Source organism: Spermophilus citellus (assembly GCF_964194105.1).
Source record: "Spermophilus citellus genome assembly, chromosome: 13".
NCBI lineage: Eukaryota > Metazoa > Chordata > Mammalia > Rodentia > Sciuridae > Spermophilus > Spermophilus citellus.
Genome location: NC_138193.1, coordinates 10,191,972 through 10,205,257, shown reverse-complemented (window position 1 = coordinate 10,205,257; position 13,286 = coordinate 10,191,972). Strand labels below are relative to the sequence as shown.

At 39.5% G+C, this 13,286-nt stretch overlaps 1 protein-coding gene across 4 annotated transcripts in view; it reads left to right on the top strand.

Moving 5' to 3' along the window:
• TMEM131 (transmembrane protein 131) overlaps positions 1-13,286 on the top strand; it is a 167,026-nt gene that overhangs the window by 92,507 nt on the left and 61,233 nt on the right. For all 4 annotated transcript variants that reach the window (XM_081265187.1, XM_081265189.1, XM_081265186.1 and 1 more), the window contains exon 5: positions 8,632-8,755. In XM_081265187.1, the coding sequence (XP_081121313.1) occupies positions 8,632-8,755 (124 nt within the window). The remainder of the gene's footprint in view (positions 1-8,631; positions 8,756-13,286) is intronic.

Sequence of the window (13,286 nt, the reverse complement as noted above, 5' to 3'; positions counted from 1 at the left end):
CCCCCACCAATTTACACCAATTCTGTTAAATGTTCTGTTTCTATAACAACTTCTATTTTCAAACATTTATTGCAGACTGTAAAAGATGCCTTGGTTGGAAACTTGGTTTCCTGAGTTCTTCGGCTTATATAATTATTAAGGGCAGAAAATCTTGTTTTCAAATCCAAAGTTTGAAATGGCTACTTAATGTGTCAAGACATTTAAATGATTGTCACTAAAAATGGAAGTCTTTATTCTCAAAGTAAATTCAGTTTATGAAGGTGCCCCTCTCTATGGACTTGGGGCATTCTTGGGAAGGTCAGGAGGCCTCCTTTCTGAAGGAATGTTTGATGCCCCTTGGCCTTTCAGTTGCTGGCTCTTCAGTCTTTTTGTAAGAGCCTTTCCACCAATGTGTTTCTGAGTTGATGGTAGGATTTTGTGGTAATTGAGTGGTACAGAGTACTGCATATTGATTCAGCCCAACTTCCTGCCAAAAGCTGTGTAGAACAGAGTGTTATGTCTCGGCCATTCAGAAGATTTGTCTAAGGGCACTTGCTAGTCCATTTCTCCATCTGTTTCCTGGCATTTAGTGTCATATTTCTGTGGCATAGGAAACCTGCCATTGACCACAGAATTGCAGCATATTTTCCAGGCTGGTCTCACTGCTTGTTCCTAATTCTTTAGAGCCTCTGACTCTTCTAGAATACAGACAGTTGGTGGCTAGTTCTGCTGCTGCAGCGCAGAGAACAGCTGTCCACTTGCATCAGCCTGGTTTATCTATAAATACTCGACACTGTCCCCTTTGTGCCTCCTTCTGTCTTTGGAGCAGCCAATAATGGAAACAAACAGGACCAGCATGGGCCGTGTCTAGAAATCTTTATTTTTAAATTCTACCTGTCCAGCCAAGCAGGTCACACAGGCTGCATGTGATCAGCAGAATTCTAAGATGGTCTGCAAATGTTCAGGCCTCTAGTAATATACTGACCACACTTTTTCCCCATTTCTCAAACACTAACCCAAGTGTCCCTGTCAGGATTTACAAAGTATAATGAAGGTCCCAGATCAACTGACCTTTAAGAGAGAGAGATTCTCTGTGTGGGCCTGAACTAATCCTTGAGCCTTTTAAGTGTGTTTGCAGCAATTAGGAACAGAAATGTTGGAGATTTGAAGCACAAGAGGTATTTGATGCAAGGGAGCTACTTCACACTGGTTTTGGACCATGAGGAATGTTGGGTGGATGGCCGTGATGCTGCAGAAGAACTGAATAGCAAGAGGTAGAGCAACCTGAGTTCTGCCGACAATCTGAATGGGTCTAGAAGAGGACTGCGAGCTTCAAATGAGAAGCCAGCCTGCCCACACCAGGAGGCAGAAGCCTGAGACCCTCAGCAGATAATGCAGCCATTCTTAAAGAATGCTACAATAAGTGGTGTTGCTTTCAACCACTAAGTTTGTGGCAATTGGTTTACAAAGCACAGAAAAATAATGCACTGTGTATTTATAAGTAAGCATGTGCCATGGTCCTGAATCTGCTCATGTCACCAAGGGAAAAGGGTGGAGCAGGGAGCCTTCCTCTACTTCCTGCTGGGTACACTGCCCAGAATGAGAGGCAGCCTGCTCTGTGCAGACACTCATGCCTAGAATGGCCTGCTTATGCCCTCCCTCTGTCCTTGTTACTCTAGGCTTCACTGAACAACCTAAGTACGTGACCCGTCTCCTCTGAGCAAGAGTTTGTCTCTATGGGACGTGGCCTAGGGCCTTTCCTTTCTGATCATTCACTGAAGAGAAGGCAAGACCAGCCTCAGTGGCACTGTGGACTCCTGTGTCCTTGCTCCAGCGTCCTCTGATACAGCAGGCCCTCTGCAGCCCTGTCTTTTTAAAAGATACCTCAAAGACCTGTCCATCTTATACCTTGTTTTCTCCTTAACTGGGACTGATTAAAGTCACACAAGGGATAACATTAAGAAAAATTCACAGGGTAGTGACTGATTGATATTTAGCCTGAATTCTATTTGGATTGAAGCTGAGCATATTTTTAAAACACAGTACAGAAATGGTGAACTTTCAGGTTGAAAGGAGGCTGTTTTTATTTTTGTACTGTCATTGTTCTTCTATGTCTATACAAAGCTTGAGGAAGAAGACTTTCTCTTCCATGCAGTATTGTAGACAGCTTCTTCCTGCAGCGTCCTGGCCATAGTGTGAGGCCCTACATGGGTTTGTACCTACTCTCTTGTTTCAGAGTCCTGAGTTCCCATCTAGGATCCATGAGCCAGTTGGTTAAGGGGTCTAAAATTTGAGCAGGTTGGTTGCTTCTTATTTGAGGGTCTGAGAGTATTTAGCTTCCTGCTCCATAATGCCAGAAGTGTCCTCACAAACCTGCTTTCCTTAGCCTGACATCGCCAGTCAGAACCCAAGCCCTGGTTCCACTCTTAACCCGTAGCCAGGCTGTTGAGCCACGGAACTACCGTGGGCCTCGTGATGGCTGGGCTGTGAGCCAGGGAGTGATGTTAGCCCAGGTTTCTGCTTTCCTGTGTAAAGCAGAGAAACTGGTTTGTGGAATCCCAGCTTTCAGGGCAGTCTGGGTACAGCCTTCCCAGGAGAGCTGCTGCAGTAGGGTCCTTGGCCGGGGAGCATCTGCCTGACTTCTGCAGAGCAGCAGCACCCACAGCTTTCCACAAGCCAGGCTTGATTTAGGCCTCAGAGACAGCCTCAGCCTCAGCCTCAGCCACAAAACTCACATCAGCTTGTAAAGAAATCCTCAAATGGTGTATGAAATAAAGCAGCGTGAACTGTTATCAAAACCTTTTTTAGAAGTGTGATATGTGTACAAAAGACAGTGAAGAGTTCTTAACTTCTGCATTTTTTGGACCCTGTTGTGTATTTTGGGTAATATGGAAAAAAGATGTTATCATTCCATTTCAGGAAAGACAGAAAATGTAGAGTCCCAGATTTTACAATGAAGCCACAGAAGAAATGGGAACATGTGGCCACTTGGATTTTGATTTAGATGATACAGCAGATGAAAAGCAGATTAAATGTGTGACTGCTGAGAGTCAGGTACATGAGTACATGAAATTCTGACCAGGGTTTCACTTCTTTTTTTCTCCTTTTGTTTTGAGGGCTTTACTCAAGAATGTTTGTGAAATCCTAATTAGGAAGTTAGACAAGATTATAAGTAAACAGACAATATTTCAACTTGGACAAATAAATGCATTATGAGTTATTTATCATAATAGCTACCTAATGAGTTCCCTAACATTCTATTGTTAAATAGCATTTGCTAACATTTTTTTACAGTGGATTATCGAGGGATATGTCCCAGCGTACTGAGCTCCATATCTGACTAAATAGGCTTCATCTATCATTGATGGTTAGATAAGAATCAACTGGTAAAACCCAAATTGCATTTTTCTAATGCAGGCCTCCAATGTAGGTCTTCAGCAGACTCCTTCCACTTCATTGACCTTGAGAAAATAGCATACATAACAAAGCCATCTTTATTGACTTCTGGTCACTCTATAGTTTGGGGGAGAAAAAAAAGCCACCAATGCTTTATTTAGGTTTTTTGGTTTGTTTGGTTGTTTTGTTTTAATATTAGTTATAGTTGGACACAATACCTTTATTTTATTTATTTTTATGTGATGTGGAGGATTGAACCCAGTGCCTCACATATGTGAGGCCAGTGCTGTACCACTGAGCCACAACCCCAGCCCCCTTTATTCCATTTTTATACGGTGTTTAATAATTGTAGAGTTGTTTTACTTTCCAGAGTATTTTTGTTACCTCACTGTAACCTTATCTCTACCTTTTTTTTTCTGTTTTGTATGATATACTTACACAGAGAAAAATGCATGACAAATGTGTTTTTACATCTACCACACAGCTGGAGAAAGAGAACGCTTGTCAGCACCTAGACCCTGTTCTGTATGTGATCCCGGTGACAGTTTCCTTGCTCTACAGGATTAACCACTTTTCCTCGATCTTCTAATCATTTCTAAATTTTATTTACTGTTATATTGTGTATGCACACATTTCTAAATAGTACATTAGTTTTACCTGTTTTTGAACTTACTTTCCCCAGTTTTTATTTATTTATTTATTTATTTATACTTTAAACCTACAAAGCAAAGGATTTAGTATCTTCTTGTATGGCTTGTTAATCGTGATCATAGGTGTGCTGTATGCCTTGTATATCTGTAAGGACAAACCATTGCTTTTGTTCTCGGTGGCCCCTAGATTCAGACAAGATAGAAATCCATGCCTCAGGAAGGAAGGCCCCTAAAAAATCAAGACTTTGGGCGTGTGGTCCAGCTTGTTCTCTCCCTGCCCAAGAGAAGCTGGAAGTTGGGATTTTCCACCTTGTTGTGTTGTGCTGTGCCGGGGGTGGAGGCTCTAGAGAGTTGATGCACCAGATTTTCCTACCAGCTTTGATGCAACAGGTTTCAAGTTCACTTGGGGTGAGACTCTTAAACTAGATTCTGGGTTTCTCATGAAAAGAGTTTTTCTGTGTATTAATTTGGCATCTCAGTGGGATAAGGAGGTCTGGGTCTTCCATTCCCTCCTCTTGCTGGTATCCCTCCCTAGCCCCCATTGTCCTCTGTTTTTGTAAACAAAGTTCTGTTGAAACACAGCTTCATACCCATTTGTTTACATTTTGCTTATAGAAATAACAAACAGAAAGTCTGAATGGGAATAGAAAATCAAGAAGAAATTTAAAATTCTGAATAGACTTATAGCAATTAAAGAGTTTAAATTAATCACCAAAAACCTCCCAGAAAGCAATCCCTGGTACACATAACTTTACTGGTGATTGCTACAAAACATACAAAGAAGAATTAGCCTCAGTCATTCACAGACTCTCCTAAACAATAGAAGTGTACACTTTCCAACTTAGTCTTTTTGGCCTGTATTGCCCCCCTATACCAAAACAAGTCAAAGGAAGGGGGGGCCACAGACAACTATCCCTTCTGAATAGATGTGCACAAATTCTCCACAAAATACCAAACAGAATCCAGCAACATACAAAAAGAATTGTACACCATGACCAAGTGGTTTTAATCTTAAGAATGCAAGCTTTAGTTTAACATTTGAAAATCAGTTGATGTAATGCACCATACTAATATAAGAAAGGGAAAAGAAACATGTCAAGCACAGGGGAAAAAAAAACATGAAAAATGCTGCATCTTTTCATAATTCTCAACAAATTAGGAATAGAAGGGGAATTTCTTTAACCTATAAAGAGCATCTATGAAAACCTGAAGGCTGGCTCATTCTTACCATACAAAGAGTACAAAGTTCCCCACTAAAGTCAAGACCAAGACAGTGATGCCTGTTCTTGTCACTTCTATTCAATATTAAACCCCAGGTCTGACCAGGGCAACTGGACGAGATAAAGAAACAGAAGACACCCTGTAGGAAAGGAAGAAATGAAACCGTCTGTCTGCATATGTTGTGCACTAGTATGTAGATATTCCTTAGGAATGCATTTTAGGAAAATAAAAACCATTAGAACTAATAAGCAGGATTATTAGGGTTACAGGATACAAGATCAATATACACAAAAAACCCTATTTTTGTACATTGGCAATAAATAATCTTTAAATTAAGAAAATTCTATTTACAGTAACATCAAAGAAGAATAAAATACTTAAATGTAAATTTGACACAATCAGTGTAAGGCTTGTATACTGAAAACTAGAAGTCATTACCAAGGGAAATTAAAAAATTAAAAAAAAAACATTCCATGTTCATGAGTCAAAAGACACAAATTAAGATTACAGTACCCTAAATTGATCTATGAATTTAATGCATTCCCCTGAAAATCCTCAGTTGTCTTTCTTGTGGAAATTGACAACTTGATTTTAAAATTCACATGAAAAATAAGGTACCAGAACAGCTAAAGCAGTCTTTAAAAGGCAACCAGAATTGGAGGACTCACACTTCCCAATTTCAGAAACTTTGTACAGAGCAATAGTAGTTAAGACACTGATACCAACATAAGGATAGATGCATAGATAAATGGAAAAGAATTTAGATTCTACAAATAGACCGTTATATTTGTTGTCAGTTGATTTTGACTGTGGTACCAATACAACTTAACAGAGAAAAGAGCAGTCTTTGCAACAAATGATGCTAGAACACTTTAATATCCACATGCAAAAAAAAAAAAAAATCATTTGGACCCCTACCTCACACCATACTCCAACATTAATTCAAAATGTAACATTAAAGCTAAATATATCAGATGTAAATGTAGTGGAACAAAACTGTAAGCCGTTAGAAGAAAACACCATGTATCACAATTACCCTGGACTGGGCACTGTTTTTTGGGGTTGGAATACAGAAGCATAAGTGACAAAAGATAAAAGATATAATTAGATTACTTAAAGTTTTAAAAATTTTGTGTTCCAAATGATGACTATCAAGAAAATAAGACAATCCACAGAATGGGTTAAATATTTGCAAGTCTTACATCTCATGCAAAAAGAACTAAGTCTGTCTGATGTTAATGAAGTGGGGAAGCATAAATCCTCTTACAGGTTCAGTCATCATATTGGGGCTGGCATTCCTGTGTGTCACCACATTGTATATATTGCCTAGTTGATGTACTCATGTTGTTTTACTATATGACTTTATGAGCCACCGTCTTAAAGGGCATAATAAGAAAGGGCCTTTGTCCCTTCTTGTGAATTTAAGAAGAGGACTGATGCCCGAGGTGGAGAACCCTGGTTGTACACACTGTTGACTGCCCATATTTGTCACTACTGTCTCTGAAACAGTGTTTAGGCATAAGCATTGTTGGGTAGAAGTGTCTTCCTAAAGTGTAACCCCCCAGCCCTAAGACTTTGGAGGACCAGAGAGGGCATTCAGAGAAGAGCTCAAAGACAGCCATCTTCAGCTCCTAGCCGCTGCCAGCCTTTCCCCTGTTCCAAGATGCAGGAGTCGGCTCTGATGGCCTCAAGACAACAGGGAAGGAGGTGGAGAGTAAGTGTTGGAAGCCTTCCTCTGCCTGGCCTCTCTGTCAGCTTGGACTGCCCTTTGCCCCGCAATTCCCCTCGTTCCTCCCAACTGCCAGTTCAAGGCAGCCTTCAGTTCCCCGAGGATTTCTCCCTGGGTTTGTTGTTATTTCTCAGAATCCATATCTCCTTCTAACTTTCAAGTTCTTTCATCAATGTTGGCAAATTAGGTGGGAGTAGCAAGGAGACCCCATATGTACTACTAATTTTGCCATCTTTGAAGATACATAAAACCCAAGTAATTTTTTTAGCTAGCAAAAAATGATCATGGGTTCACTGTTTAATCAAATTTCCCAAGTCTTAAATTGGAGGCGATCAACTGAAAGGAAGAAAATGTAGAGACAAAACTTCTTTCAGGACAAAAGCAAGCTGGATACTTGAACCAGATAGAAAACACAGTTCTGCCTCTGCATTTTCAGCTTCTTAGGGTTGGGGATTTAAACACAAACCTTGCATTTGAATTAAAAAGCACATAAAATTTTTTAAAGCATGGCCTAAAATGCTTGCGTGAAGAAAGGGCCTCATGAAAGAAGGTTGTATTTGACTTAGAACGTGACAGTTTGAATTGGTGTAGAGGTTAAGGAGAAAAACAGTGAACAGTTGGCCGAGACATGGGTCAATCATGAGCACCCAGCCTGGGTGGAATGTTGGGATTGTGAAAACCTAGCAACGTACTTGTTTGTGTTGGGTAAGATCAGATCAGGAGAGCCTTAATAAGGAGAGAGAGAGGGTGTGTGTGTGTGTGTGTGTGTGTGTGTGTGTGTGTGTGTGTAGAGAGAGAGAGAGAAAGCAAGCAAACACACGGCATGCTCTTATCACATGCCTGGGACTGTGCTAGATATTATTATGGGCAGCATGCAGAAAGTATGTGATGTATCATTTGCCCTCAGGGTGCTGATAATCTTGCTGGAGAGAGAAGGCTCAGGACAATGAAATGACCATAGAACGCTAAGAAAAAAAAAATGTATAATTTACGTGCAGAATTCTCTGATGCTGTATAAGTTGAGAAGAATGGCTACAGAAGCACTAAGTGGACTTCATTAGATTTCACTTTGAAAGCAAACTTGGTTTTTTGTTTTTGTTTTGTTTTATTTTGGTGTTAAGTTTTTTGAATTCTTGATATATCCTAGAGATTAATGCATGATCTGAAGTGCATGTGGTAAAGATTTTCTGCCAATCTGTAGGCTCTATGCTCACATTATTGATTGTTTCCTTTGCCAAGAAGAAGCTTTTTAGTTTGAATCCATCCCATTTATTTACCAGTGCAGTTCGAGAAGTACATGGTTCTCAGTCTGTAGGAGGGCAGGGTGGCATTGCTGAGAGAAAAGGACCAATCTGGTCCACTTGGTCCCTGCCTGTTCCTCATTACATTGTAGGTTTCACTGGGCTGAGACTGACTTTGCTGTATCATGGCACTTGGCATAGCAGGTAGCCTGTGACAGACACTCAATAAATATTTGCTGAGTAGTGAAATGTATTTTGTGTGTAATTTTACATTTTAATCAATTTGATGTTTTAATGTATTTGAATATGAACTTTTAATAATTTGGATATTTAATGTTTTAAATGACTGGTACTTATCTTTACAATTAGAATTATCTTTGAAGTATTTGTAACAGTTGCCTTTTCATTTTTACAGGCCAGTTGGAATGCCAAAAATGGAGAAGGTCTACTTACATAATCCTAGTTCTGAAGAAACCATTACTTTAGTATCCATATCTGCTACAACATCACATTTTCATGCATCATTTTTTCAAAATAGGGTAAGTTTCTCTGCTAAAAATTATCTCTCCTGGGTGCTTAGTTGAATATTTTATTGATGAATAATTTTATTCACTGTAATTAGAATCTGGCTTGAATGTTTCTTATCTTTCCTAGATTTGAGTTTGTTCAGTTTCCTGAGAGTTATTACTCCTTCCCTTAAAAAGACATTGTTTTTCTCAACACAAAACACAAAACAGCTGGGAATCTTAAATATCCTTACAGTCAGTTGATTTTCTCTTAATAATTTCTTGGCATCTTTCTATTGGTGCACAACAAATTATCATAAATTTGATGGCTTAAGACCGTACCCACTCATTAGCACGCAGTCAGTAGGTTGCAAATCCAGTGGGTTGTTAGCTCAGCTATCACAGGGGAGATTAGGCTGCCAGGCTGAGCCCTTTTCTGGAGGTGCTGAGGGGAAATCCACCTCCAGACTCATTCGAGTTGTCGGCACAATTGAGTTCCTGTGCCTGTGGAACTGAAGCCCCATTCGGTTGCTGATGTTAACCACAGATCCCTCTCAGCCCGACATTCCTTCTCAGGGGCCCCTCCACCTCCACGCCAGCAGCAATGTGTTATTTCCCCTTACTCTTCCTCTTCTGCCACCAGTGGAGCAAACTCTGCTTTTGAAGACTCGTGGCACTGGCTCAGGGCCATCTGCATGGCCTGCCTTTCCACTAACTGAGCGTCAGCTGACTGCCAAATCCTTTACCATGCCTTGTAAATAACCACAGGGACAGGTCCCTGGCATAGTCACAGGCATCTTGGGACTATGTTAGGGCTCTACCGCAGGCATGCTCTAAAATTTTACTTATAGTTTTGTAGTTAGTCAGTGGACTTGTTATGTTATTTTTTAAAAAAGGACTTTTTTCTTATCAAAATTGAAAATTGGATCTTAAGTTTTGAATTTAAGAGAATGCATTAAGCTTTAATGTATAAGTATCTAGTATCAGAGAAGTAAATAAATGGAACCTAATTTCATCTTTCCACTGACTCCTCTGAAGAGATGCAATAAAGAACAAAAAAGGAACTTTTTTAAACATAGAAGCTATTAGTTTTATATCAGTTGTTTAGATTTTTACATTTCTCATTTCTAAAGTCCTATTTCATCATATGTTACTAGGTAGCAACTTGTAGGATTTAAAAAAAATAATTTTGACTTTTTTTCACTTAAACACATTTTATAAATGAAGTATCGATAAGTCATCATGTTATTTTGGTAATAAATTTTTTATAGTACTAATGGAAAATATCTCTTTTCTTAAATGTTTCTGAAAGTAAATTTCACCTAAGTTCATTATCAATGTGTTTGTTGTACCTAAAAGATAACTCCACAGTTCTTATAAATGTGTAAAGGTCTCAGTAGAATTCTAGTTCTGATAGACCTGTGTGTATAATGAAAAGCCTTATCCTGGAGAGGTTTGCCCAGGTCATGCAGTTATTTGCAAGAACTAAGGTGAAGGGGCTGGGGATGTGGCTCAAGCGGTAGCGCGCTCGCCTGGCATGCGTGCGGCCTGGGTTCCATCCTCAGCACCACATACAAACAAAGATGTTGTGTCTGCCAAAAACTAAAAAATAAATATTTAAAACTCCCCCCCCCCCATCTCTCTATCTCTATCTCTATCTCTCTCTCTTAAAAAAAAAAAAAAAAGAACTAAGGTGAGGTCTAGGGCACTTAGCCTCCCAGTGATCCCAGTGGTACTGCACTACAGTGGCTGGCTTGTGTCCTACACTCATATGCATGTGGAACCAGCCAGCTTTCCTCAGTGCCTGTGTGTGTGTTGAGTTAGAGGGCAGGTAAACATGGAAACAGTTCAAAAATAGTTCACATCTGCACTACACGTTTTATTTATAACTTTTTTAACATTGCTAGTTCAAGTGATGTTTGTTGTTTCTGAACACCAGCTTTACTTGGGGTAAAGGCCAGGGTTTTCACTCTTTTCTCTACCTTCACAAGCCAGAGGGACAGGGAGTTCTGTGGAGAGCATGTGGCCCACCAAGGCTGCAGTCTTAGCGGCCTTTGAGAGTGTCAGTCCATGCACAGTTCTGATTCTTCAAGAAAAATCAGGAATAAGAATTTTTATGTTTCCCAGTTTTTACACATTGATAATGAACTCAGTTTTAGAAACAGTGTGGACCAAACAACATTAGCTAAAGATCACCATTTTACCATTTCTGAACTAGATCTGTTTCTACAGATGAACTTATGTGAAGAGAATAGTTTTCCTGGAAATTCTTAAAAATATAAACTGAGGCTGGGGATATAGTTCAGTTGGTAGAATGCTCGCCTGGAATTCACAAGGACCTGGGTTCAATCCCCAGCACCACAAAAAAATAAAAGTGTATATAATCAAAGAACAAGTTAAAAATAGATCTGTGTTTTCTGCTGTCAGGAGGTGGAATTAAACAGTAAAAGCAACATTTAGATGGTCCAGATTTTGCTTCAAAGGATACAGCTGCAATCTGCTTTTTTTACCTTTGTTCCTCCTCCTTATCTTTCCATCTTCTTCCCTGAGGTAACATTGACTCCAGAAGCTCAGGAGGAGGAAGGGAGAGAGAATGAACTCCTGAGGGAAGAAATAACCTCCTTCCCCTCCTCCTCAGCTTTTGTGCCTGCAGCCAGGGGCTTTGGTGTTTCTGCACCCAGGCGAGCAGACCTTTCTGTGTGTCCTTGCGACTCTGCCTCCCTGCATCATCCTCAGCATCCTAGGCAGGTCTTAACTTCTTTAGCAATAAAAAATTTTCTGTAACTCAGAGTTTTTGATTATTAACTGATGCCACCTTCATATTAACCGGTAGGGTAAGAGATGTAGAAATGTGTTTTTCTGACATCTTATTTCTCTTTATATATCTTCAATTATTAATTTATCTACAGTTATTAGTAATTAAATATATTTTTCTAATTATACTTAAAAGTTACCTAATATTAAGACTGCAGGTTACATTTACAACGTATGTTTTGCATCAAAGGATACAGTCTTTTAATATTGTATGGATAGTCATATTTCACTTGTTTGAACTATGGAAGGGGGTGCCTTACACACATAGCAAGGAAACAAAAATAATTTTGTCTTTGATTACTGAAATTTTTTGAGTAAATCAATTTCCAGGCAAACTGAAAACTAAGAAAAACTTTGTTTCAGTCTAAATGTTTTGGTCCACTTACATGCATGTGCTTTAGAATGAAAAATAATTTTATGGGTTGAAGGCCATTAATGAATACTAATGACTATCTTTAATTCATTGTAGAAACTGGACATTATTTATTCTGTTTTAGGTTAAACTGTGATATTCAAGCATGGTGTTGGGAATTGAACAGAACGTGATTTAGTATTTGTATGGGATATTGTACAGATGACAAAAAGAATGAAATACATCTGTATCTGTTAATCTAGGATATGCTGTGAATAATATGCATGTGTTTATGTAAGAAAGGCATGTGGTGGAGCAGGATGTAATGTCATGTTTTATAGAAAGCAAAGAATCTATGTACCTTTGATTATAAGAGCTAGAGTAAGTTACAGATATTCAGGTTAACTAGATAACCTGAGGGGTGAGAATGGACAAGGCTTGAGGATATTAACTTTTTCTTCTTAGATCTTTGCACTGTATTACTAAGTGTAATAAGGATGACTTTGGCAACTTAAATAAGAAGACAACAATGCGGGGCGCAGTGACGCAGCCTATGATCCTAGCAGCTTAGGAGGCTGAGACGGGAGGATTGCGAGTTCAAAGCCAGCCTCAGCAAAAATGAGGCACTAAGGGGCTGGGGATGTGGCTCAAGCGGTAGCGCGCTCGCCTCGCATGCGTGCGGCCCGGGTTCGATCCTCAGCACCACATACCAACAAAGATGTTGTGTACGCCGAGAACTAAAAAATAAATATTAAAAATTCTCTCTCTCTCTCTCACTCTCTCTCCTCTCTCACTCTCTCTTAAAAAAAAAAATGAGGCACTAAGCATCTCAGTGAGACCGTCTCTAAATTTAAAAAATAACAAAATAGGGCTGGGGATGTGGCTCAGTGGTCAAGTGTCCCTGAGTTCAATCTTCGATACCCCCCACCAATATGAAAATACAAATTAAAAGATTGTTGCCACCTGAATAGAAATTAAAAGGGATATATGTTTCCTCTAGTTATTTAATTTATAGACATAGGGTTGTTCGTAATATTCCTTTACCATTTTTTATGTGTAAAGAGTATATAATAATACTTATTTGCAGGGGGTGTACTGGGGATTGAACTCAGGGGCACTCGACCACTGAGCCACATCCCCAGCCCTATTTTGTATTTTATTTAGAGACCGGGTCTCACTGAGTTGCTTAGCACCTCACTTTTACTGAGGTTGGCTTTGAACTCACAATCCTCCTATCTCAGCCTCCCGAGCCACTGGGTTTATAGGTAGGCACCACTGTGCCCAGCAATAATACTCATATTTTAGTTCCTTCTTTTTTGTTCTCATCCTCTCGCTTTTCATTCAATTATTTTGTATAGAGGTTTTTATCACTTTTATAGGCCTTTTTCTGGCACCAGC